General features: G+C 50.0%; 1 protein-coding gene across 1 annotated transcript in view; it reads left to right on the plus strand.

The window, feature by feature from the left end:
* UBASH3B (ubiquitin associated and SH3 domain containing B) overlaps positions 1–24802 on the plus strand; it is a 154159-nt gene that overhangs the window by 99030 nt on the left and 30327 nt on the right. The window contains exons 2-5 of the mRNA XM_004016112.6: positions 18266–18319; positions 19060–19246; positions 20749–20947; positions 24439–24608. Coding sequence (XP_004016161.2) covers positions 18266–18319; positions 19060–19246; positions 20749–20947; positions 24439–24608 — 610 coding nt within the window. The remainder of the gene's footprint in view (positions 1–18265; positions 18320–19059; positions 19247–20748; positions 20948–24438; positions 24609–24802) is intronic.

The raw sequence follows: 24802 nt of genomic DNA on the forward strand, positions 1-24802 counted from the left end.
AGGATATGGAAGTCCTGGGTTCTTTTTATTTGGCTGCACTAGGTCTTCATTGAGGCATCCAGGGGCTTCTCTAGTTGCAGTGCAAGGGCTTAGGTACCCAACCCAGAACTGAACCTGCGTCCCCTGCATTGGACGGCAAATTCTTAACCAGTGGACCTCCAGGAAAGTCCCGGTCCTGGCTTCTAAGTTGACTTAGCACCAGCTCACCGTGTCATTAGGGAACTCACTTTTCTTCTCTAAGCCTCAGTTCCTTGCCCTATGAAATGGAGAAGTTAGACTCTGCCTTCACAGTCCAGCGGTGAATAGGAGTTTCAGTGAAGCCCCAGAGCTCTGAGCACATTTAATGGTTAATACCCTGTCGTCTCACACTGCACAGCACTCTGAAAGCACTTTAATACTCAAGCATGAGGAACGTGCAGTCCTTGCCCCTCTCAGCTTCTCAGTTTCCCACCTCTTCCATAAAAAGACTGAGATAACAGTTGACTTTTTGACTTGTAGCCTTATGTGTAAAGGGCCTGAACACTTTTCTTTCTTTCTTTTTTTTTTTTTAAAGAAAAGTGAGGATCAAGTTGTTGGTTCTGGGGAGGCAGCTGGGGTTAGAAAGTGTGGCCCTTCAAGACTGATGTCTCAAGGAGTTTTGCCTAGCCAGCTTCAGAAAAGCTTCCAGTGTGAATGAGAATGACTCCGGGAGCCAGGCTTGCTCCCTGCTCCCAAAGAATAATGCCTTCAACTCTTATCTCTCCCTCCCACCCCAAGAGGGAGGCTTATCAGCTCAGGGGGAAGCCGGCAGGGGGAAGTGACTCACTTAGGATCCTCTTCTGAGCTGAGGACTTAGCCTTGTCAGCTGATGCTCAGGGTCCTACCATTCTAAGACTAGATTTATATGTAGAAAAAGAGAACAGAGCAGAAAGCAGTTTTGTAAATCTTGTGCCTAAAGACAAACCCGGTCCAAATATAGGTAATTAATTATAATCTACTTTGGTTTCCTTACTCACTGGTTAATTTGATTGTCGTGTTTCCTGGGGTTCAGAGCTAATTTCAGAAATTGCTTGTATTCAAACACTGCGGCGCCCCAGGCCCTGGTACCGTGCTGGTGCTGAACACAGGACATGGGTGTTGCTGGTTAAGGAAGAGGGTCAGTTAATGAGGCTGGAAGGAATCAAGCCCCACGTTTCAGCATAGACAAGCTTGCGGTGGCCCGAGAGGAATCAGGGCCCACTGCGGTCAGGGCTGCCAGTGGAAGGTGGCAATAAAAATAAACGGTGTGAAAAGTTCTTCAGCGCTTTTGGCCTTGCCGGTCACATAGAGCCACCTAGCGCTGAGTCAGGCTCTCTTGGTGCCTTGGAAATGTGTCTTGCTCACTGGAGCCAGGGAGTGGGCTGGATTCTTAAGCTCCCATATTCATAAACCTGAGTAGTAACCCTGCCTTCCTCTCTAAGCCTCAGTTTCCTCAAAGACCTGCCCTGAGGATTCGGTGCGGTGGCTTCCTGACACTTCCTCCTTCCGCTGCCTCCTCCCGAAGCAGCCATGCATCCCCAGGGTCTAGTTCGCGCATCCCAGGGAAGGGGAGCTTGTGGGCTCTCTGCTGACTCCGCTCCCTTCGCAGGAAGGCTGTAGTGCCCCGGTGTGGAGGGCCGTAGTAGGGCGGGGGTGCAGGGGGAGCAGTGGAGGGGGACGATCAAAGAAGGAAGCTGGACCAGGGTAGGGAGGGCTGCGCTGCCTAGACTGCGCTGGGGGACCCGAGGCAAACTGAAGGGTCAAGCCTCGGCGCTGCTCCCTGTGAAGTGGGTCCCAAGGCCCCTCAGCACACTAGCAGCTGCCCAGGGGCTCAAGAAATGGTGTCAGATCAGAAGGAACCGGAGCAGCAGGATCTAAACAGAAGAGGCAGTGGCGCCACCCAGCAATGCGCCAGGAGCACAGTTTGAGCCTGAATTGTGCCTTTTGTCTGTCTCCGCGGGTCTTAGTTCCTCACCTGTAACACAGGAGGATTGAGCTCAAAAGCCTGAAATTCTTGTGTTGTGTTGTGTGTTAGTTGCTCAGTTGTGATGACTCTTTGTGACCCCATGGACTGTAGTCCACCAGGCTCCTGTGCCCATGGGATTCTCCAGGCAAAAATACTGGAGTGCCTTGCCATTTCCTCCTCCAGGGGATCTTCCCAACCCCAGGATCAAACCCAGGTCTCCTGTATTACAGGCAGATTCTTTACCACCTGAGCATCCTAAATGTCATATCTTAGTACACACACTGTTAGCAGAATCTCAAATTATGAATGGACAGACAGACACACATGCTCAGGAGCACCCAACACAGTCCTGGATATTCGTAGACATCTGATAAGTCTAGGTATTCTGGGCTGTGAGATACTAGACAAGTGGGCTGTGTTTCTCTATGCAAAAACATAAAATGAATTGTTGCCCTCTGCTCCCTGTTTTGGAGAAGGCAATGGCAACCCACTCCAGTGTTCTTGCCTGGAGAATCCCTGGGATGGGGGAGTCTGGTGGGCTGCAGTCCATGGGGTCATGAAGAGTCAAACATGACTGAGCGACCTCACTTTCACTTTTCACTTTCATGCATTGGAGAAGGCAGTGGCAACCCACTCCAGTGTTCTCGCCTGGAGAATCCCAGGGACGGGGGAGCCTGGTGGGCTGCTGTCTGTGGGGCTGCACAGAGTCGGACACGACTGAAGCGACTTAGCAGCAGCAGCAGCCGATCCCTGTCTCCTTCCCTTCACAGATATTAAAAGAGGAGGGTTTTGGAGGTGGAAGGACTCAAAGCTCTCAGAAGCCTCATGGGGAAACACCTCATTTATTTAAAAACAAACCATCCAGCCCCTCCGTTGAGTGAAGCTTCCTCAGGGTCCCCAGAGTGGCAGCAGGCTTTCTTCCTGTCCAAGGGGGCCTCGCCTGGTTCCCTGAGCTCTGGGGGCAGAGGGGCAATGGTCCAGGGGGTGGGAGTTGAGACTGCTGTTACTTCCCAGTGTGTTTGGTAAAGGCCCACTTATGTACAGAAAGTGCCCCTGAAAGGGGAAGCAGTAAGTCATTGCAGGAAATTGGCTTGATCACTCAGCAGCCTCTTGGCGTTGGAGCAGGCAGGGTAGAATTTTCTGGGATTTCAGCTGCACCGTCAACCTCTCAGGCTTCAGCCAAGAGCCGTTCAGTCCAGGAGAATCCCAAAGCGGCCTTAACATTAGAGCTAGGGAACGTGGGGGAGGGCCGTGGGGGTGGGGAGGGAACCAGTGGCCGCAGAACATAGACCTTGAACTTGTCACTTCTTGCCATTTCATACAATGGCAGCAGAGCCCTGAAATCAGCCTTGGTTCCCCAGGGGACTGAGCTCAGGGAGGTTAGGTCATTTACCTGGAGCGCCTCGTCTTGAGAGGAGCCAGCTGCAGATCCCGCCCCGCTCTGACTCCAAGTCTGTGTCTTGGCCTCTCCATTCTGCTCCTCTGTTAAGTACCAACTTGTGACCCTTGGCCTTGTAACAGCCTCAGTCAGGTATGAATGATGGCAGGAAAGAAATGGGATGTATGTGTGATGAAAGAATGAGATCGGCCAGTTTCAGGTGGTCATGGAATTGAGGTGTCCCGTCTCCTCAGTTAAATACAGAGGTGCCACCTTTAATGCTGAGGTTGGTCTCACCAGCCTCTACAGGCCAGTGCTCACTTGATGTTACTTTCCTGCCTGTTTTCCCTGGACATCCATTTCTTTTCTATCAGGCCACACTAGAAACTTTGTGACTTAAAACACACACCTTTTTTAATCTCCCAGTTTCTGTGGCCCAGGAGTCCAGGCCTAACTGGGTTCTTTGCTCAGAGTCTGGTTGCAATTAAGCTGCTGACCAGGCTGTGTTGTTATCTGGCAGCTCAACTAGGACCCACCTCCAGCCTCATTCAGGTTGCTGGCAGAATTCATTTCCTTTTGGTCGTAGGACTGAGAGCCTCAGCTTTTTGCTGGATGTTGGCTAAAAGCCACTTTCTGGTCTTAGAGGCCACCCGCATTTCCCTGCCACATGACTCTCCCCATAGCAGTTTACAACATGCTGCTGCTTCAAGGCCAGAAGGGCAGTGAGTCATTTAGAGTCTTACATGTGTATCACAGTGGATCACAGCAGTAACATCTATCACCTTTACCGTATTCTGCTGGACGGAAGCAATAGAATTGGACAGACCCGTATGTTAGGTCTCACCTACACTCTGTAGGAGAGGATTATTCACTGGAGTGAATGCCGGAAGACAGATTACTAAAGCATCACCGTAGATTCTGTCTGCCGCCCTGGATGTCTAGACCCTTAACATCTTCATGAAGTTCACTTTTTAAAAAAATTTATTTAGCACCTAAAGAGTCGGACACAACTGAGCGACTGAACTGAACTGTGCCGAATACGATATCATCGGTTAGGACTATGGTCTCAGCTTCATGTAGCTCACAGTCTGTTGCACAAGATAGATCATTTACATGTAATGCAGGAGGTGCTGGGATACAACCACAACCAGGGTGTTCTGGGGGTCCAGGCCAATCAGGGACAGCTTCCAGAGGAGACAAAACATGTGGAGTGTTAAAGCATAGGTAGGAAGCAGCCAGGTGGCTGAGGGGGAGGGCTGACCTTGCAGGAAGAGGGCCACACAGGAGGCAAGTTTGGAACATGAGACAGGATCCAGGGAATAGCATGCCAGGGTAAGGCTGAAGAGCAGACAGGGCTGAGGCCATGGAAGGTGCAGGGTGCACGGTAAGGAGTTTGTACGTGTTCTTGGAGGTGACAGTCTGGAATAATAGGATGGGCATGCTTTGTATTGAGCCCTGAGTGGCAGCAGGTGCCTAAACCAGCCCCCTTAGCTCTGAATACCTTCTTTCTGCCTCTTCCTACCGTGGGTACAAGTGCACTGGTGGTTGCCCACACAGTGGACTCCAAGATCGTCCAGTTCTTTTGCCAGCCTGGATTTTGAGCTCCACAAACAGCCTCTTCTGGTGGCTCAGATGGTAAAGTATCTGCCTGCAGTGCAGGAAACCCGGGTTTGATCCCTGGGTCAGGAAGATCCCCTGGAGAAGGAAATGGCAACCCACTCCAGTACTCTTGCCTGGACAATTCTATGGATGGAGGAGCCTGGTGGGCTACAGTCCATGGGGTCACAAAGAGTCAGACACGACTAAGTGACTTCTTTTCTTTTTTAGTGTAAATTACTCCTTTTTTTTTTTTTTTTTAGAAAATTGATTTTATTTGAATTTCTCATTTTCTGCACTTTAACTTTTCAAATTAGACCAACAATGTAACAATACAATAAAGAAAAACTACTAGAAAAACAATCCATCACCGTAATACAGCTTCAATGTGTTTCTTTTTAAAGTCGCTTATTCTTTTTTTATTGAAGTACAGTTGATTTACCGTGTTGAGTGCTACATAGCAAAGTGATTCAGTTATACATATATTTGCAGTGAATTTTTTTTACCTTCTTTTCCGTTATGGTTTATCGTAGAATATTGAGTATAGTTTTCTGTGCTATACAGTAGGACCTTGTTGATTATCCATTCTATATGTAAAAGCTTACATCTGCTAATCCCAGTCTTCCACTGCGTCCATCCCTCAACCCCTTTCCGCTCCCCTTCCCCCTTGGCAGCCCCAGCTTGTTCTGCACGTGCATGATTCTGCTCCATAGCTAAGTCCATTGTGTCGTATGTTAGATTCCGCGTGTAATGATGCCCTGTGCCATTTGTCTTTCTCTTGGCTTCAGCTGGTATGTTCCTCTCTAGGTCCATTCATGTTGCAAATGGCATTATTGCATTCTCTTTTTGTGGCCACGTAGTGTTCCATTGTATATACATGTACTACGCCATCTTTATCCATTCTTCTGTTGATAGGCATTTAGGTGGCTTCCATGTCTTGGCTGTTGTAAATAGTGCTGCAGTGAACATTGGGGTGCATGTATCTTTTTAAATTATAGTTTAGTCTGGATACATGGCCAGGAGTGGGGTTTCTGGATCATACCTTTAGTTTTCTGAGGAGCCTCCTCCTGTTTTCTGCAGTGGTTGCACCAATTTACATTCCCACCAACAGTGTAGGAGGGTTCTGTTTCTCTTCACCCTCTGCAGCCACAAATACCTCTTCAAATAAGTGGGCAGCAGAATGGGATTGGGTCTAATAGACTTTGGCTCACACACAAGACTCAGTGGTGTGTCTGCCTTACATCCTCCTTCACAGGTCTTCTCAAGCATCCCATGATAATAACGCATCCTCCTGGTAGAAGACCCTCAACTTAATTCTTCAAGTCCAAGGCTTATTTTTGTGTATCCACATGGTAACTGACTTCCGTCATTGAGTGGAGGGAGCGAATGGGAGTGGGGCAGGGAAGTAGGGTGCTCCAGAAGAACATGGGTTTGAAAACAAGACCTGTTTTAATGCCAGAACTATCACTGACATGTGTGCCTTGAGCCACGCTCTTAATCTTCCTACACCACGGTTTCTTTGTGTATAAGATGGAGGCAGTAATATCCACTCCATCAAGTTGGTTTAAGAATCATTCAAGCTGATACCTGCAAATGCATGGCATATATCAGGAGCCCCATTAATGCTGGCTTCCTCCTCTTTCTGATACCTGCTTGTTGAATTGGCCATAGGGTGACTTCCCTGAAGGGCAGTGGCCATGGTTTCCTATCATGATATTCACCGCCCTGGGCACAGTGCCCAGCAACAGAGCTGGCTGTGATACGTGTTGGTGATGGAATGTTTAACTGAGTGAATGAACAGACAAACAAACCGTCACAAGTTGTGAGAAGTCAGCACCGTTGTGTTTTGTAGCAAGTTTCCATGGAAGATCATCACTGCCCTTCACCTCGTCGTGATCCAGAAGCAGGGTGGCTGCACTGGTCCTGATGTCTGTCTTCTCCGAGGACGTGTGTGCTCCTGAGCACGTGCTTGAATGCCGTACCTCTCTTCCTGGCTTCATTCTGTTATCCAGTCTCTCTAAGCCTCACTTTTCCCACCTGCTCGGTGAGGGAATTGAATGAGATCATTTCTATTTAAAACGTCGGTACAATGCCCGGCTCCTAGTAAACACTCACTCCCTCTTGGCTGTGTGAAGAGGTACGCTGCGACGGTGTGAAGCAGCAGCGGCTCTGTTTGGTCTGTGCTTTTCTCTGACCCCCGCACACTGTGAGTCAAAGCCTCTTGTGAAGCTTTGGGCTGAAACTGTTTCAGAGGGACTAAAAGCCATCCGTGTTTAAGTATTTTTAGCTGATGCTAGTGACTTGGAGAGGAAGGGAGGTGGAAATGGGAGGAGGAAACAAAGCAGGCTCTGCAACTGGAGTGACTCCTCCTGTTCGTCTGTTTCTCCCAGATCCTTTTTGGTGGCGGTGGAGGTGGGGCAGCTCCCTCCGTATGTGATAATCCCCGCTTGCCAGTCGTTGTGGCCACAATTAACCTCATAGACTCAGTTGTACGTCAGAGCTCATGAAAAAGCTGGTTAAATAAGGTCCTACTGTGTAGCACATGGAACTCTGCTCAGTGTCATGTGGGAGCCTGGAGGGGAAGGGAGTTTGGGGGAGAATGGATACATGTATATTTATGGCTGAGTTACTCTGCTGTGCACCTGAAGCTATCACAACATTGTTAATCAGCTATACTCCAATATAAAAATTTTTTAAAAAGCAAGCTAAAGCCACAGTCATGCTGCTGTGTCAGCTGAATAAGAATTTTGACCTCTTTGGTGTCGCCTTCTCATCAGTGAAATGAAAATAACACGGATGCTCTGTCTACCTCTCAGGGCAGTTAGGAGGGTCCAAGAGTGATTGTATAGAAATCTGGAGCAAAGCCTCGGCACTGCCATCCTGTTTATCGGTGAGCCCTGTCCTTCTCCAGCCCCCGCAAGTCCCGCCTCCCCAGGGGCAGTCCTTTCTCCTATGTCTTCCTGCAGGAGCTTCCCTGTCCACCTCGGAGCACTTTCGCATTGGGCCTCCAGCCTGAAAGGCGTCTGGGGGCTCCCTGTGGCTCTTTATTAACTGCCACCCTGACCCTCCACTGTACCCTCTTTTATGCAGGGAGACAGAGACTCTTCACAACAAACACTCTACCCCCCCGCCCCCTCCCAGGGGTGCCTGATCTCCATGGTTTTCTCTAGAACCCGTAACCTAGAAACAGAATCTTCTGGACTGACAGATTCAGAGACCAGTGCCTTAATGTGAAAACTGAACTCAGCAACTTGTTAGAGCACTGACTCGCTTCTCTTCCTCCTGTCTCTCTTAGAGGAGGAAAAGTGTCTGAAAGCATGCAAAAATGGTTAAGTCCCAGAGAGGACAGAGGAGATTGTCATCAAAAGATAAATCTTGGCCATTTTTATCGAGAACTTGTTCCAGGCAGGGGACTGGGCCACATGTGACTCTAACGTTGGTGATTTCCTTTCACCTGATTCCGGAATCCCTGGGTCCCCAGCTTGCTGTGTGTCTTTGGCCCGAACAGAGGTGGCGTCTGGTCTTGTTTCTCAGGGAATAATAGTAGTTCGGCACACACAGAGGATTGAACTTTCCATACTTGTGTCCTGTTCCTTTGGGGTGTGGTTCAGCTCGTATTCCCCCTTGGCCTGGGGAACACAGGCCGCACAGGGAGAGCCAGTAACAGGATCTCAGAGGAGGAAGGGAACCCTGACAGGTCTCTCCCCAGTGCCTGATGACCACAGACACCCACACTGGGGCTGGCTGTCCCTCCTTCCCTTGGATTCCTTCCATGAGAGGAAACTCTGTTCCCCCCTGCTCGGGGCCTCTCAGTGGCTCCCAGCCCCCTTTCTGATGGAGGCTGAGCTTTCCTGCCTGCCTCCCAGCAGTCTGGGCTGTGTCCCCCTTAGTGAGAGGTCCCCTGTGGACTTTCTCTGTAACAGCCGCATATCACTGGCTGGTTTTCCTTCTGCGCCTTTTCCTGTGTTACTGCCTTCTCTGGGAAGATTTCTCTCCTCTCTCTAATCTCATATGCTGCTCACGATCTTCAAAAATGATTGTAGGTTGTTTTTAGCCAGAGAGGGTATCTGGGTCTTCCGTTGCCCAGTCTTGAAATATTCCTATTAGCATGGAACTCACAGACATTTATTCTGGGCAAATAGCAAAGATTGTTAGATAATGTGCATAGGCGTCTGTGCAGATGTTATTTTTAAGCACCGAATATATGCCAGACGGCTGTGCCAAGCTCTTCAAATGGTCTGATATTGATATTAATCATCGTTATATCGCATGGTAGGTATTGTTAGCCCCGTTGAAGAGACTAGGAAAATGAAACTTCTGATAATTAACTCTTCCACAGTCCCACAATTAGTAAGAGGCGGGCTCCTGAGAATGTGCCCCTTTTTACACGGCAGACATTCCCTCGTTGCCTCCGTGCAAAAACGCATCGATCTCAGTGGGAGGAACGGTCTTTGTCTAGATCCCAGGGAGACTTAGAGGCAAAGAGAAGTGTATTTTCTTATGTCACCACCCATGGTCTAATGGCTGGTTTCCCAATTACAAACGGCTGCCTCCCTACAGCAGAGGCCAGAGCCCCTGCCCCTTCTTAGCAATAACAAAATAAGGCCTCTCCAGGCGGGCTGCTGGGCCCCACCACATAAAACATCAGGGGACCCAAGCTGCATTTCCCCTGCTAACCGCCCCCTGAGGAGAGCTGCCTAATAGACTCTTGATGGGCTGGGAAGTAGAGCCTTGTTGCTGGAGAGACAGAAGGGCATCACCGCAGGTTGAAGTTCTTCCATTGGAAGGCCTTCTTAAAGCCCCAAAGAGCTCAGCAGTTTTTTTCTCCTTCTCCGATTAGCTCTCTATAAAAGCCCACAGGTTTTTCCTCCCATTGGCCGGCCTCTTGGTGGTAGCGTCCCTGGCCCCCCGGCAGGCGTGCTGTCCCATTGATTGTTAGATGCACCGCTCTCAGACAGGCCATTAGGCCCTGGCCAACTGAAAGGGTTCACCACCAGGAGACTGATCGTGAAACTGGGTCTTTATGATCAATATATCTTTCTCCATTAGGTTCATTTCCTCTGAAGGAAATGGGTTGGCCCATTAGGGTTTATGTGTATTGACAGGCCTCTCACTGCCCTCCTTCAGCTTCACAGGGAGGGGGCCAGAGATGCACTTGTTAGACTGAACTGCCCGGGTCTTTGCAAGCCTATCTTACTGGCTGTGATGACAAAAAGTAGCCAGAATCCCTTGTGTAAAAGTGACAGAATCCATGGTTTTGTTATATAGGATAGAGTGACTAGGTCTCCTAGGTACAGAAAATGTGGCCTGAGTTTGGGCACAACTGGAAGAACTTTCCAAGCACAAAGATGATTGCGTGAAAAAGAAACACTGTTGTCCCCTTTTCTTAAGGTCTGTAAGGACAGACAGGAAAGATCCCTTGAAGGAATGGACAGGATGGTCCTAAGATGCTTTGCAGCTACAGAATCACTGTGTATCATTTTTTGTTGCTTCTGAGGACCTCAAAACACTTTTCTAAAGGTCCCATCTCTCTTTCTCAGCCTCCCTGTGTGTGTGTTCATCATCTCCCCTTTGGAGATGAAAGAAACTAAAGTTCCCGGGCAGCTGAAAACCAGCACCTATGTTCTAGATCCTGCAGGGACCCACTAGGTCAACAGTACTTGGCCAGTCCTTGATTTTTATTTGACTTTTTACTAAAATGCCACCTCTTCCCCCTTCTTGGCTTGTGTGACTCTTAGCTGCTCCACTAAGCTGCTCCACTAAGCTAAATATGGTCCCTCATATTTGTTTGACTTTTGATCAAATAAAAGTGGGTTTAAGTCTGTATGGATCTTACTGGCCACTGGTAGCCGTGAGAGTGGGCTTCCCAAGTGGTGCTAGTGGCAAAGAACCTGCCACCAGTGCAGGAGACGTAAGAGACGTGGGTTTGATCCCTGGGTTGGGAAGATCCCCTGGAGGAGGGCATGGCAGCCCATTCCAGTATTCTTGCCTGGAGAGTCCATGGACAGAGGAGCCTGGCAGGCTGAGTCCGTAGGGTCACACAGAGTCGGACACAGCTGAAGTGACTTAGCACAGCACAGCAGAGAGGGTAACCATGTCAGAAACCAAAGTCTCGATTAATAGGCAGTAATGGGTGTGGAGGCTACAGGATGTAAGGGGGTTACTTTGTTGCTCTCAAATCCTCTCCATCACTGGCCATAGCGCAGCCTGGACCCTTGTCTGCTCTGTATTTTGTGTTCCTCCACCCCATCTTCATACCCTGCTGGTCCTGATAGGGGGCGCTGCTCACGGGGGATACTTTCTTTTGCCGAGAAGTCCCATTCCAACCTGGAAGGCATCCCGGATCTGCAGGATCACACCCAGTGAGGCTTAGGGTCCACTCTTCCCCGAGTTTCCACAGAGGATGGAGTTGGAGGCTGCTTGCTGGGATTCTGTCTCATGCTTTGACTCCTCAGTATACCGCTTTGATTCATGCAGACTTTGGTCTCTGTCTCCAGAACCAACCTTTGGGTTGGGACAGCCACAGAGATGGCTGGACAGCTGACCTGTCAGGGAAGAGCCACCCAGGTCCAGAGAGGCTCCTCACAGTACCCACTTCACCATTTGTCACAAGGCTTAACATCTGAGTGCCTGGTACATGGAAGGCCTTCTGCCACTGACATCCTTGTCCTTATTTTTCTCCTACGAGAAACAGAGATGCAGAATTACCCGCTTGCCCTTTGTTCTCAGGATAGCCGTCAGCTTCAGGCAGGCTCAAGCTGCCGCAAATCATCCATGAAGGAGCTGGCACTGAGCGGGTGACTCTTCATGGAGCACAATAAAAGTCTCTGTATCTCTATCTAAAACCACATTACAAGACAACGTCTGTTTTGCAAATACAGACACCCTTTGAAAATTCCTCAGTTTTGCTTAGTGGCACCAGTGGCTTCTTTATATGACTAGACTCTCCAACCAAGAAAAATAGAAGTTGGATTCCAAGTTTGCCCCAGTCTGGTGCAGATCCAGGGAAAAGAATGAGATATCTGATTAAGTAGGTCATCTTTTAATTGAATTCACAGTATTGGATGTGGAAAATTTAACAACTGGTATCTTGGAAGTAGAGAGCATTTTTTAAAAATCCTGTATTCGCTATAAATGTTTCTAAGTTGAGATTGTCTTAGCTACACAAGAGAAAGATATAATTCAACTTTGGTTGCCCAGGGAGCCTTATCCACTTGGAGGATTATACACTTGACCTCTTGTCTCTTTTCTTCACAAATGAGTAGGTCACAGGGAACCACTGCACAGAGCTTATGGGATGCTGAGACCATGAACACACACCTACCAGCAAACCAAAGCCCAGGGCTGCACAACCTCAAGTAACTGGAAAGCTCAGCAAACTCATTTTCTACTCAGTTGAATCAAAGTCTTACTATTTCGAGGGAATGTTATTGCCATTTCCATTGTGTGTATGCTGCCTATTGTTTTTCACTGCTGGTGTCAGATATTCGAGAGTTGTCAAGTGCAATAAAATAAAAGATTAGCTCTCCTCCGAGAGTGAGAGATGAGTCAACCTGAAGAACCTGGGGCTGATAACCTATCTGCCTGAGCCGAGGATGGCATTAGTATTTACTGACGGCAGTCCTGAACAAGTTGGGAACTGAAGGTATTCCTTAGACAGGAGATAGGAATTCAGTAGGTAGTCAAAAAGAAGTGTCTGGCTTTCAAACAGAGAGACAAGGAATCATAGTCAAGCTAACAGAGAAAGCTTTGGGGACACGGCACGCTATACCTAGACCTGCTGTCTGTTAATGGTGTTGGGTCTAGCTGTAGTTAGCCGAGCCCCCCAGGTTCTCCAGGGGACAATAACAACTCATCACTCACCACCCCAGGCCAAAGTTGTTCTACCCTGCTTTCTCACTTAGGGGTGTCTCCACCGTCCATATAAGCCTGTAAGCTACAATTGCTAATCCATCTCCAAGCTTCACTCAATCAACAATCCAAACATCTTTCTATTAATATCCCCATCCTCATTATAGTTCAGTCTCTCAATGTCCCTCTTCTGATCGATTGTCAAGGCCTTTTAAATCGTCTCCAACACTTGGTTTAGTCTCCCTTAAATCTGCCTCTCATACGCATATCTGATCATGCCTCCTTCATTGTTCCCCACTGCATAAAGCCATGAAGTCAAAGCTAAAAAATGGTGCGAAGACTTTTGTGAGCTGTCCCCTCCAACCTTTCCAGCTCCATCCTCATCTTCAAGTATTACCATTTTTGGTTTAGTATCACCAAACTCCAACTTCCCTACCCATACAGTGCTGTCTCTCACCTTCATATGGTAGCTCTTGACATGGTCTTTGCTTCAGAAACCCAACTCTCTGTGAATTTCTCTAGCTAGCTCTGACTCTCAGTTTAAGATTCAAATCAAGCATTGTTTCTTCTTGGACAGATTGCAGCTTTCTCAGTTCATAGCATCCTAGAGTGTCTGAGTAATTTTTACATAGAGCCTCTAGACCAACAGAAATACCTAATAGTTTTGTGTATTTAGTAGCTAAACCCAAACAACTCAATTAATTGCTCCTAACAACTTAAAGGCCATATGAAAAAATAATACACAAAATTGAAAGAAAAATATTTTAATTTCATTCTTAAAGAACCGCAACTACTTACTAATGGGATATGCATATCTGTTGGGCACTGCACAACCGCTCAAACCTTGGAAATAGGTTGGATGTTGCCACACTTATTTCCTGTTCCCCATTAGGCCACACTGGGTACTTGCTTTTTACTACAGCAGTTGCCAAAACCCCAGCTTCACAAAGATAAGACACCAGGGGAAATACAAGAAAGTGATCTGTTGAAACTGTAACTTTGGAATTGACATGTACACACTGCTGTATTTAAAACAGGTAACCAGCAAGGACCTACTATATAGCACAGGGTACTCTGCTCAGTGTTATATAGCAATCTAAATGGGAAAAAGAGTTTGAAAAAGAATAGATACATGTATACTTGTAAATCAATCACTTTGCTGAATCATATCTCAAACTGAAACAGCAGCTGTGCTCCAATGTCAGATGAAAAGTTAAAAGAATGAAACTGGAACTACATTGAGCTTGTAGCTTATGAGGGATGCTCAACAGATAATGAGGGTGACTTTGTTGCATTCAAAAGTTAACAATTTCCTGTGGCATCTCTGAGTTGGCTGTCGTGTGCTGACCTAGAGTAGCTTTGTGGACAGTCTGAGACCCTCAGCCCCCCTGCCTGAGTCAGCAGCCCCCTATTCCGAGCTACCCTAGCACTAGCACAGTTCTTTTATCACGGCCATTAACATGACGCCGTGGAAGCCGCTTGTGTGTCTTGACGCTCTGAACTCTTTGAGGATGAGGATCGTCCTTCCTCCTCCTTCACTTGCTGATGAGAACACAGTGCCTGGCACAGGACTGGTGCTCGGCTGGGAGGACCTGATCTACTGGGAGCATCAGAGACACTGGTGGAACCCAGAGCACCAGAGCGGCTGCAGGGGAAGTCAGCCTGGGTGACAGTTAAGCAGGAAATTAACAGTCGGGCTCAGAACCTGTGTTTCGGAGAGAGGGGCTGAGGATCCTGCTGGGCCCAGGCATGGGACCAGCCGAGTCCACTCATCAGGCCTGAATTCAACCATGGGCCCCAGAGACCATGGTTTCTGAGCGGGCTCCAACCAAACTTCAGATCAGAAAGCGACACCCAATAAACTCTTTGTTTTATTCTTGGTTTACATTTGGTTTCCTGGTAAGAGTTTCTTGGGAGGAGAAGGAGATCAAGAGAATGGAGGGCAGGTGGCTTTGGGGGAGGAAGGAAGGATGCTGCTCTGCCTGCCACGACTGTGACCGTGGTGTCTGGATAGAGCCGTGGTTCTGGGACCAGATCTACTGTGGACCCGAAACTCAGCAGAGCTGCGGGCAGACAGGGATCCTGGCCGTCCCGGCTGTGTGAAGCATAGCCGTCCATGGTGCTGCTGGGTTGTCCCCATCTGGCTGATTTCCTCACAGCTGCTTGCCTGATTTTTTTGATGAGCCATTGCTTATATCTGCTTTGTGCTTTTCTTGCCCATCATTAGCATGCATTAGAGTTTGCATCATTTTTTTCCCCCTACACTCTGCCAAGAATGAACCCTAGACATAACTGGGAAGGTTAGAACTAGGGTCCAAAGTCAAATTTGTGTTCTCATGTAACATAATAGCAAAACCTCAGTGGTTCACATGTCTCTCTGATACTAAACCACGAAAGTCCCATCTAAATAACAAGCAGCTGTCATCCGGTGACTAGAGTGCAGTTCTTGGAGTTTAAAGGGGTATTTCCCCCTTTATCTGCCCAGTGCACGCTGCCAACTTCTGAGTCCCTCTGAGGGGGTAGCAGCTGTTCGAGCTCAGCCTGGTGTTTGGGGTCTGCCCCCCATGCCCCGCTGTTTGGCACCGGCCCCACCAGTGGGCCGTGGAGGTGGGAGCTCTATGGCAACAGGCTTTCTTCAGCGGGCTGGAGTGGGGAGACGTTCTGCCACTGCCGTGTTCAGTCTGTTCTGTGGGCAGAGTTCTGGGAACAAACAGCCCAAAGCACTGTCAGCCTGGCAGTGGGCGATGGAGCAGCAGAGCTCAGGACCCTGGGGAAGCCACGCTATTCTTCCTCCATGGCCTCCTGCCTAGAGAATCACACGCCTGGGTCAGATCGGTAACTACTTTCTAGAAACTCCCCAAGCAAAACAAAACCAAAAAGCCACTTTAAAGCATGTTGTGTTTGTGAATGTGTGTGTTTAGTTGCTCAGTTGTGTACGACTCTTTGCAACCCCATGGACTGTAGCCTGCCAGTCTCCTCTGCCATGGGAATTCTCCAGGCAAGAATCCTGGAGTGGGTTGCCATTCCCTTCTCCAGGGGACTTTCCCAACCCAGGGGTAGAAGTCCTCAAAGCATGTTACTGCCAAAAAAGTTCTTCCTGGTGTCTAACTTGAGTCCCTTCTGATATGGCCAAAAGGCGTTTTACTTTAGCTGACCCTCACGAGAGAAGGTACATCAGATATGATAACCTTCCATAAAACTGAAGACCTCTCAGCCTTCTCCAGAAAGAAGAATTTGGGTTGCCTTAGCCTTTCACCACAGCCTTAATACCCAGACCTTTTGTTATCTTTCTCAGTTGTATCTGATTCCTCCCCAAAACTTGACTTTTGAATTGCAGGGACCACAACTTAATGAGAGCTTTCATTTCCAGAGGATATTCCTACTGCTCAAGGAAAAATAAACTTCGGATAGGATATATTTCACTGGAGGAAGAACCTAGGGAAAAATGGATCCTTGATATAAATAGCACATTGTACGAGTGAGCTTTCCTTTTCCCAATTGTTCTTGAAGTGATGGGCTTTTTTTTGATGAGCTTAATCTCTTGGAGATTCTAACCTCTAACAGACCATGTGACCTCTGTCTAGGAAGTGGTAAAGGAAACAGGGCTGGCATCTTGGCAACAATTAATCACCTTATCCAGGTGTGGGGAAGTGGGGGTTTCCTACATTTCCAGCGTTTTTCTGCACCAGCCTCTGTTCCAAGGGGTTCCAAGGGGTCTGTCTTGCTTCTCCATAACCTCATCTTACTGTAAGGAGGCTTGTCTTCTAGAATGTTGTTGTACTTAGCTGTGCAGATTTTTTATTCTGATCATTTGGTATTTGTGCTTAGATTTTTGTGGGGGAAAAGGCATTTCTCTTTGGACCATGGAACAGAGTAACTGGGGCTGGCCTTGAATCAGGCTGGAGTCTGCCCTTCACCCGGCGCTCACTGATTGAATCTGGCTGTCCTGATTACATGACTCAACTTCCTGAATTTCTCCTCGTTGAGTGAAGCAGTTGGGCCCCTAGTTGATGTCTGAGATCCCTTCCAATCTGACCCTCTGTGATTGTCACAGTGACATCGGTTCTCACTGCTCCATACAGGGACCAGGAAAAGAAAGGAGGAGTTGGGCTCAGCAGGCAATCGGGAAAAGGATGCTTGGAAAGCGCATCAGTTTAAACTAGAAACTCCTCCCCTCTCTCTTCTCTCCCAAAGACCCTGAATTGGGGTAGTATAACCGGACAGGCGTAATTATTATTAGTCACCTCCAGCGTGTGGGGCTCTGTTGAAGGCTTCTTGCTTGCAGAGGAGCGGCACTGGGCGAATTCTGTCTCCATCGCCCTCACGCAATCCGCCACTCCCTGCCCAGGTCATGTGTCTCCGTCCATGCTCTTAGGGTTCCCTGTGCCCTCCCCTCGTTGCACTGACCACCAGTGTGATTCAGTAGTTAGCCGTGCAAAGACCCCGTGAAAGTCATTGCCATTCAAGATGTGTATATTAAAGTCATAAACTTGAATGCATGAATAGATGGACAAATAGCAAGACTGGCTACAAACCCAGAACTTTGGCTTTTGAAGACCCGTCTGACATTTCAGAAGGGCTCTTCTCGGATGCCTGTGTACAAGGCTGTGACCTGCTGCCAGAACCACCCTGTGAGACCACCCCACTGCACACAGAACTCATGAGTGTTTCTCCAGCAATGGGCTTCCCTTCTCTGGCCAGTCCCCTTTACCATGTGCTGTGTGTTGGACTCTCTGCATCCTTTTGGACTGTAGCCCGTCAGGCTCCTTTGTCTATGGGATTCTCCCAGCAAGAAGACTGGAGTGGGTTGCCATTTCCTCCTCCAGGGGATCTTCTCAACCCAGGAATTGAACCCTCGTCTCCCTGGCAGGCAGATTCTTTACCACTGAGCCGCCTGGGAAGCCTTTACCCAGTGCTGTGTGTCCACAAAAATGTCTGTAAAGTCGTTGGAGACTCGGGATCCAGTCTGAGAATGCTGGTGGTGATTGGAGGAAAGTGGAAGGAGGCCTTGGATTGAACCAGACCAGTTGTCCTTGTGGGCATTTAGCCTCAAGTCTTAACAGCCCCAGCACCACTTTCTAACACACTTTGCCAAAAGGCTGCAAATGAGAAAGTGCTCTGCAAGGGATCTGGGTCAGGGAAAGAGAGTGGGTGAAAGGGAAGGAGAGAAAAGCAAGACATGACAACCTTTAGGGAAGCAAAAATAAAAGTCTAATGTGGAAACGGCTAAAAATAGATGCCATGAGCTGTCAGGCTGCATGCAAATCGAATGCTAATGACATGGAAATTAATCACAGGTTCTAAGGTCCACACGCTTTGCTGTGACCCCTGGGAGGGACACCCTGCAGCAGGTGTCTCTCCCACACCCCTGAAGAGGCTTCATCATGCCTGCTTCACACCCAGCTTTGTCACTGTAGTGGGAAAAGCTGATAGGAGGTTAAAAATACTAACAATAGAAATCTGATTTCTCCTTCCAGACAAAAAGCCTTGGCATCCACGGGAGGAAGAAGCGTTCAGGCAGCATGTGACTGGTTGGTATAAAATAAATAAATTGAGCAAATAGCATGTAATTAATCCCAAGTGTGTGTGTGTGGTTGAGTGGGGATGTGCAGCCTGTCTCTAATGGACCCTTCCAATGAGGAGAGGAGGCCGCGTGACAAGCCATTTGCCCCCTGTGCCCTGGCCCCAGAGTGTGCTTCCCTCAGAGCTGTTGAAAGAAATTCAGAGCATTTCCAAGATGCTGTCTCTGTCATGATATTCACCCCTGCTCCCCACTCAGTCACTTAAAGATATGCTGTAGATACTGGACAAATCAGTTGACAAACATCCGCTGACCTCGCAGCAGGATAGGGCTACCCAGGGCCGACCCCACAAAGTGGCCCCCTCGAAGTTTCTCTTGTCTTCGGAGGCATGTGGGCTTAAGCGTAGACTGAGCTGGAGGGACAGGCAGGCTGGACCCGTGCTGGTGGCCTAGGAAAGGATCTGGAGTTGATCCTCAATGCTTCCTGGAGAGGGTGGCCTTAGGATTTTGGGGGGTAGTTGTGGGAGGCCAATGCGATAGGACAGGCAGGAGAAGAGATGTTGGTGCATCTGAGAGTTGGTTACAAACGGTGCACCTCAGGAGGTAGATTTTTTAAAGTACAAAACCGAAGACCCTCTCGCTCGCAGTGCGTGACGGGTAGAGGCTGCAAAGGATGGATCTTGATTTCGGTTCCCCCTTGGCTTCCATGGTCCTCAAGTGAGGCCGGCTCGGCCGCCGTCTCTCTGGCAGGTTGTTCTCCCACGTCGGCGACCCCTTCCTGGATGACCCCCTGCCCCGGGAGTACGTCCTCTACCTCCGCCCCACCGGGCCCTTAGCGCAGAAGCTCTCCGACTTCTGGCAGCAGTCGAAGCAGATCTGCGGCAAGAACAAGGCGCACAACATCTTCCCCCACATCACCCTCTGCCAGTTCTTCATGGTGAGCCACAGCCCCCGCCCCCACCCCAGGGCGCCCACATCCCCCCACCCCCCCCCCCCCGCCCTGAGGGGCTGGAGTCAGCGCTGGGAGCCTCGCAGGATGTTGGCAGAAACAGTCACGGTGCCAGAGCAGGGTGAGCCCTGGGGGAGTCAGTGAGGCCGGCCGCTCACCCCAGTCGTCCTCCTCCTCTCTTTATTTTGAGGATGGGGTGTGCAGCATACAGGATCTTATGTATCCCATCAGGGATTGAACCCGCAGCCCCTGCAACAGAGGTGCAGATCCTTAACCACCAGATCACCGGGAAAGTCCCTTGTCCTCTTTCTAATATCTGCCAAGACCCAGGAGCACGCCAGGTCTGGTGTAGCATCGTGGTGACCATGTGCTCCTCAGGACCCAGGGGACAAGCCTGACCCACTGCATGACCCCTGTTGTGGCAGCCATGAGGGGAATGGGTTCTCTAACCTGGCTTCCCCTAGTCGATCGTCTCCCTTCCCTCTGACCAAGAGCAGGCATTAGAAAGCTGGGGATGAGAAATGTAATCTCTAGACAGGGAAGTGACTTTGGCCTCCTGCACACCGTCTACAGGTTTTGCCACATTAGAGGTCTTTCTAGAAATGGAAGGAGATACCTTTCTCCTGACATTGTTACTTGACCCATAATTCTAGCCTCATGAAGCTTAGGTAGTGACTGAATTAAATCCCTCTCATTCCAGTAAATGTAATCACATTTCATCTCCTTTGGTTCTCTGCGGAGATGGAGAATAACAGATGTATCCAGCTATAGTCAGGATAAGGCAGAATGATCACACTTTAAGACAATATGTTTTTCTAATATTTGGGGTGGTTTTTCCAGAATCTCTTTCATATTCTCCATCCCCCACGCCCTTTTATAGGTGAAAATATGTTCCTAACACCTTGTCTTTCACCATTCACGCTGAAAATTAAAATGATGATCGTTTCCTCTTAGTCATCCAGGATCTTTCTCAAAAGCATGTGGAGTTTTAGACACTCGTTCTCTCTTCCAGTGCTCAGGGGGTGGGGGTGTAGGAGGAGGAGGATGTCACAACTCTTGGAGCCTCATTCTCCCCTAGTATCGTGGGGTAGAGGTGGCATCAGCTTTGGATCATTTAGGCTGCAGAGAAAAGGCGCAGATGATGCCAAACAATAGAAAACACACAGCAACTTACCTTGGGGAGCTGCATGCTCTCCTGGCGTGTCCCTCACTCTCCATTTCTGCTGGACCAGCCCTACTGCATTCTGGCGGGGCTCCAAGCACAGCTTGGAGGGAGGGCAGGGGGAGGGGGTCCATTGCCCTGGTTTGATCTACCCACTGGATAATCTGTCTCCAGATAACGGGCAGGTCTTCTCCCTCCTTGCAGACAGGAGCGATGGTTCCAGGGCTGCCTCCTCAGCCCCCAGTGTTGGGCAGAGGATACAGAAGTTAAGCAGTGGCAGACACTGCCCCTTGGCTCTGAAAGAAGCCTCTTGTTTTTCCCCCACCAGTGTGAGGACAGCAAGGTAGACGCCCTGGGGGAGGCCCTGCAGACCACCGTCAGCCGCTGGAGATGCAAGTTTTCAGCCCCGCTGCCCCTGGAGCTCTACACCTCCTCCAACTTCATCGGCCTCTTCGTGAAGGAAGACAGCGCAGAGGTCCTCAAGAAGTTTGCTGCCGACTTCGCAGCAGAAGCTGCCTCCAAAACTGGTGAGCCGCCAGCCGCCAGGCCAGCCAGCCCTGGAAATCGGGAAGTCAGGAAGGAAGGGGACAGAAAGTGATGGTGGAGTCGGGAGGTCCCGCAGGAATGGGCAGAATGTGACCAAGAAGACAGCCGTTTCCTGCAGACCCCACACCTCTTGCCCCTTTGAAAAACATTCAACTGCAGTTCTGCTGACCTCCTTGAGAGCAGGTGTGATGACACCCATGTTGAAGGCACGCAGGTGACTGTTCCTATTGATCTGTAACTGTGTTCCTTCATAGCCCCGCCATCGGCTCCTCCCTTCAGTTCAGGAAACTTTTGCTTTTTTTTTTTTTTGCTGCACCTCTTAGCTTCAGGGATCTTAGTTCCCCACTGGGGATTGAACCCAGGCCACAACAGTGAAAGCACTGAGTCCTAACCACTGGACCGCCAGGGAATACCCAGGGAACCTTCTTTTCCTCCTCCCAACCCCCCTCGCAGGCAGGCATTTATCTGGGTTTCCCTGTCCCCTCCATGAGGACTGAGGCCTTTGTTCAAGAGGTCGCACGGCCCAGAGAGGAGAGGGGAACCACTTAGCATCCAGTAATAAATCCACTGAGCCAATGACATCTTTTGTTCGACCAGCTGAAGCCCTGTAGACAAGCCCCAAACATTACGCCTTCACGGTGCCACCTGCTCTTTGCATGGAAGGCCTCAGTTCAAGCCAGCAACCGAGGTTTGCTGTCAAAGGAATCTGCTTGGAGGGGTGCTCAGGATGTGTATCGACTCAACGGCAGGACAGCAGGCAGCACAGAGAGGGGACAAGAGACCGAGGTTTGCAAAGCTTTCCCGGGTGACTGCAGGTGCAGACAGCTCACTGAGCTCCACGAGGGCTTCACCTGCCATGGGACGGACAGACAGACAGGGGTGGAGGAGTCTACTCGCTCCCCTTAGAATGGAATCACAGTCAGCAGGTGTTTATTGGGCACCTACCGTGTGTTTCTCCGTGCAGAGTGCAGCAGGGAAGAAGCAGTGGTTTCTCCTGGCAGAGGCATGCTTGGGAAACCCTATTCGTGTAATGAGAGCTATGAGGAGAGAGGCCAGCGTGCCCCTGCGGGGTGGAGCAGGGCCCCCTTCACAGAGGAGAGGAGAGTCACCCCAGGAAGGTGTCGATCCGCCAGACGGGTGTAGGGCCCTGCAGGGAGGCAGCACAAGCACAGGCAGGGAGGAGCAGGGTGTTTGGGGGGCAGCAGCGGGGAGAGCACCCCAACCAGAGCCGAGGCCGTGAGCGTGTGCCCACCAGCGCCCTGGGTGTTGAGTGCGGAGCTGGCGGAGCCCCACCATCTGGTCCCTGGACCCCTGGCCTTGGCCTGCACCTCACCTGCCCATGCCCGTAGCTGGTGTTTTCATCCCCAGCTCAGGCCCTTTTGGGCCTCCCTGGTAGCTCAGCTGGTAAAGAATCCACCTGCAATGTGGGAGACCTAGGTTTGATCCCTGGGTTGGAAAGATCCCCTGGAGAAGGGAATGGCTACCCACTTCAGTATTCTGGGCTGGAGAATTCCATGGACAGAGGAACCTGGTGGGCTACAGTCCATGGGGTTTGCACAGAGTCAGACACAACTGAGTGACTGACTTTCACTTCAGGCCCTTTTGCTCAGGGTCCTTTAGCAGAAAATCTCCAAACAGGGCCCAGGACTCTAGGAAGAGTGTGGTGAGAGCCCAGACTCGGTGAGCTCTGCACTCTCAGAAGGACCCGGGCCCTTAGGTCACCTCTGTGAGCTGGGAACCGGGTCTTCTTAGACCCCTACCCCACCCCTCACCCCCCAGGGCTCATCTCTGCTGACTTGGGTGGAGCCTGCCCGCTTCACAGACGCTTAATGTTTCAGACAAATGGCATCATCGGCAGATTATTTCCTGTTCCCATCCCTCCACCCCAGGGAAACAGCTCTTTTTCATCCCACAGTAGCTATTGTCAAAACCACTAAAACTCCCACAAGAACCAAGTCTGATGTTGTAGCCACAAAATCCCAGTCCCTCCCAAATGAGTAAACCAGGTCTCGGCCAGGACGCGGCTGATTTATAAAGCGCATATGGTGGGCCCTTGCTGGCTTTCCTGCCAGGAAGGGGGAGAACCAGCTCCCCTCCAAGTGCCTGAGCCATCTCCCCGAGAACGGGCCTGCCAGGCTGGCATCTCAGCCCTGGTGCTGCCCCCTGGTGGTGATTCGGAGAACTGGCTGGCCCTGCCTCAGTCCCTGGCCCAGCCTGGACAGGTCTTTAGAAATTGTGCCTTGGTATTCAGAGGTGTGGCAGACCCAGCTTCCACTAGTGAGTGAGTAGATGAAGTGTCATCCTTCATCTTTGGTGGTGTATGGAGATTCATTTGTGTGTATTCAGTCATTTAATAAATACTGAAAATCCACAGGGGTGCCTGCTGAGCAAGAGAGGAAGGGTGCTTTGTAATACACAAACAAGACACAGAGCCCTCGCCTCAGAGGCTTTTATACCAAAGATACACAATGCAGTATAACAGAAAAAGTACTCAAAGCCACTGACCCAGGGACGACCCCTGGTTGGGGAACTAACTCTCACATGCCACACAGCATAGCCAAAACCCCCCAGAGACCCAAACCTACTTCCATCTCTGTGTGACTAGAGCAAGCCCCTTGATTCCTGGAATTCCCTTCTGTCGTATCTTCTTCAGTGTTCTAACTTGGACAGTAAATGACTCTCCCCAACTGAAAACACATACGAAAGACAAAAGGCACCGCCTTGTGTAGGTAGTCTGGTTTGGTTTGTTTTTTCAGGGTGTCTTAGATAGCCTGTATACTTGAAACCTATGGCTCTTAATCAGAGGTGATTTTGCCCCCCCCCCGCCCCCCCCCCCAGTACACTTGGCCGTCTCTGGAGTCGTGTTTGATTGTCACAACTTTGGGGGTGCTGCTGGCATCTGGTGTGTGGGGGCCAGGGATGCAGCTAAAGACCCAATAATGCACAAGACATCCCTGCTACAAAGAATAATCTGGTCCAAAATGACACTGAGAAACCCTGTTTTAAAGTTTGAAAGTAATCCATCCCCCCCCCCCACCCCCCCATTACTCCATCAGGGCCACCCAGGAGCTAAAAGACTTGATTTCAAAACGGAGACAATTCAGCTTTGGGAGTCACGGGATGGCAAAATTTGCTCCATACTTATCTCATCCCTTTAGGTCTTGATTTCCTCATCTGAACGATGGGGCCAGTGATACTCATCTGGATTTGTTGTGAGCAGCCAGCAATCAAAACGATTGCCTCTCAGCTGATCCAGAAAAGCCAGATACATGGCTGCTTCTCTCTCGGACTGTGGGTTGTTACGTCCCCACCCACCCTTATTCAGCTGCTGAGGAGGAAACAGCTTTTGTCTGACCGAGGGGCTCCCTCCTCTACTTGATGGGAAGCAGTTTTATCAGGGCGCCATTCTGTGTCCTTCCTCGTGTCTCCACCATTGCAGTGCACCAACTGCCTGTCTCCTCCCTTCCTCCAGAAGTGCACGTGGAGCCCCACAAGAAGCAGCTGCACGTGACCCTGGCTTACCACTTCCAAGCCAGCCACCTGCCCACCCTGGAGAAGCTCGCCCAGAACATCGACGTCAAACTCGGGTGTGACTGGGTGGCCACCATATTCTCTCGGGATATCCGATTTGCTAACCACGAGGTAACGTCTCACTGGGGCTCCTGCCCCTGCCAGGGGTGCCGGGCGCTGTCAGCACCAGCAGCACTTGCTGCTGAGGGGAGACGGACACCCGAGGAAGGCAGTTGGGCCAGCGCTGGACCAGGAGTCAGCCGGCCCGGGATTTCGTCCAAGCGTTGGCTGGCTCGCTGGGAGTCTGTGCGTCTCTCGTCTCTGGG

This window comes from Ovis aries, chromosome 15 (assembly GCF_016772045.2).
Source record: "Ovis aries strain OAR_USU_Benz2616 breed Rambouillet chromosome 15, ARS-UI_Ramb_v3.0, whole genome shotgun sequence".
NCBI classification, from domain to species: domain Eukaryota; kingdom Metazoa; phylum Chordata; class Mammalia; order Artiodactyla; family Bovidae; genus Ovis; species Ovis aries.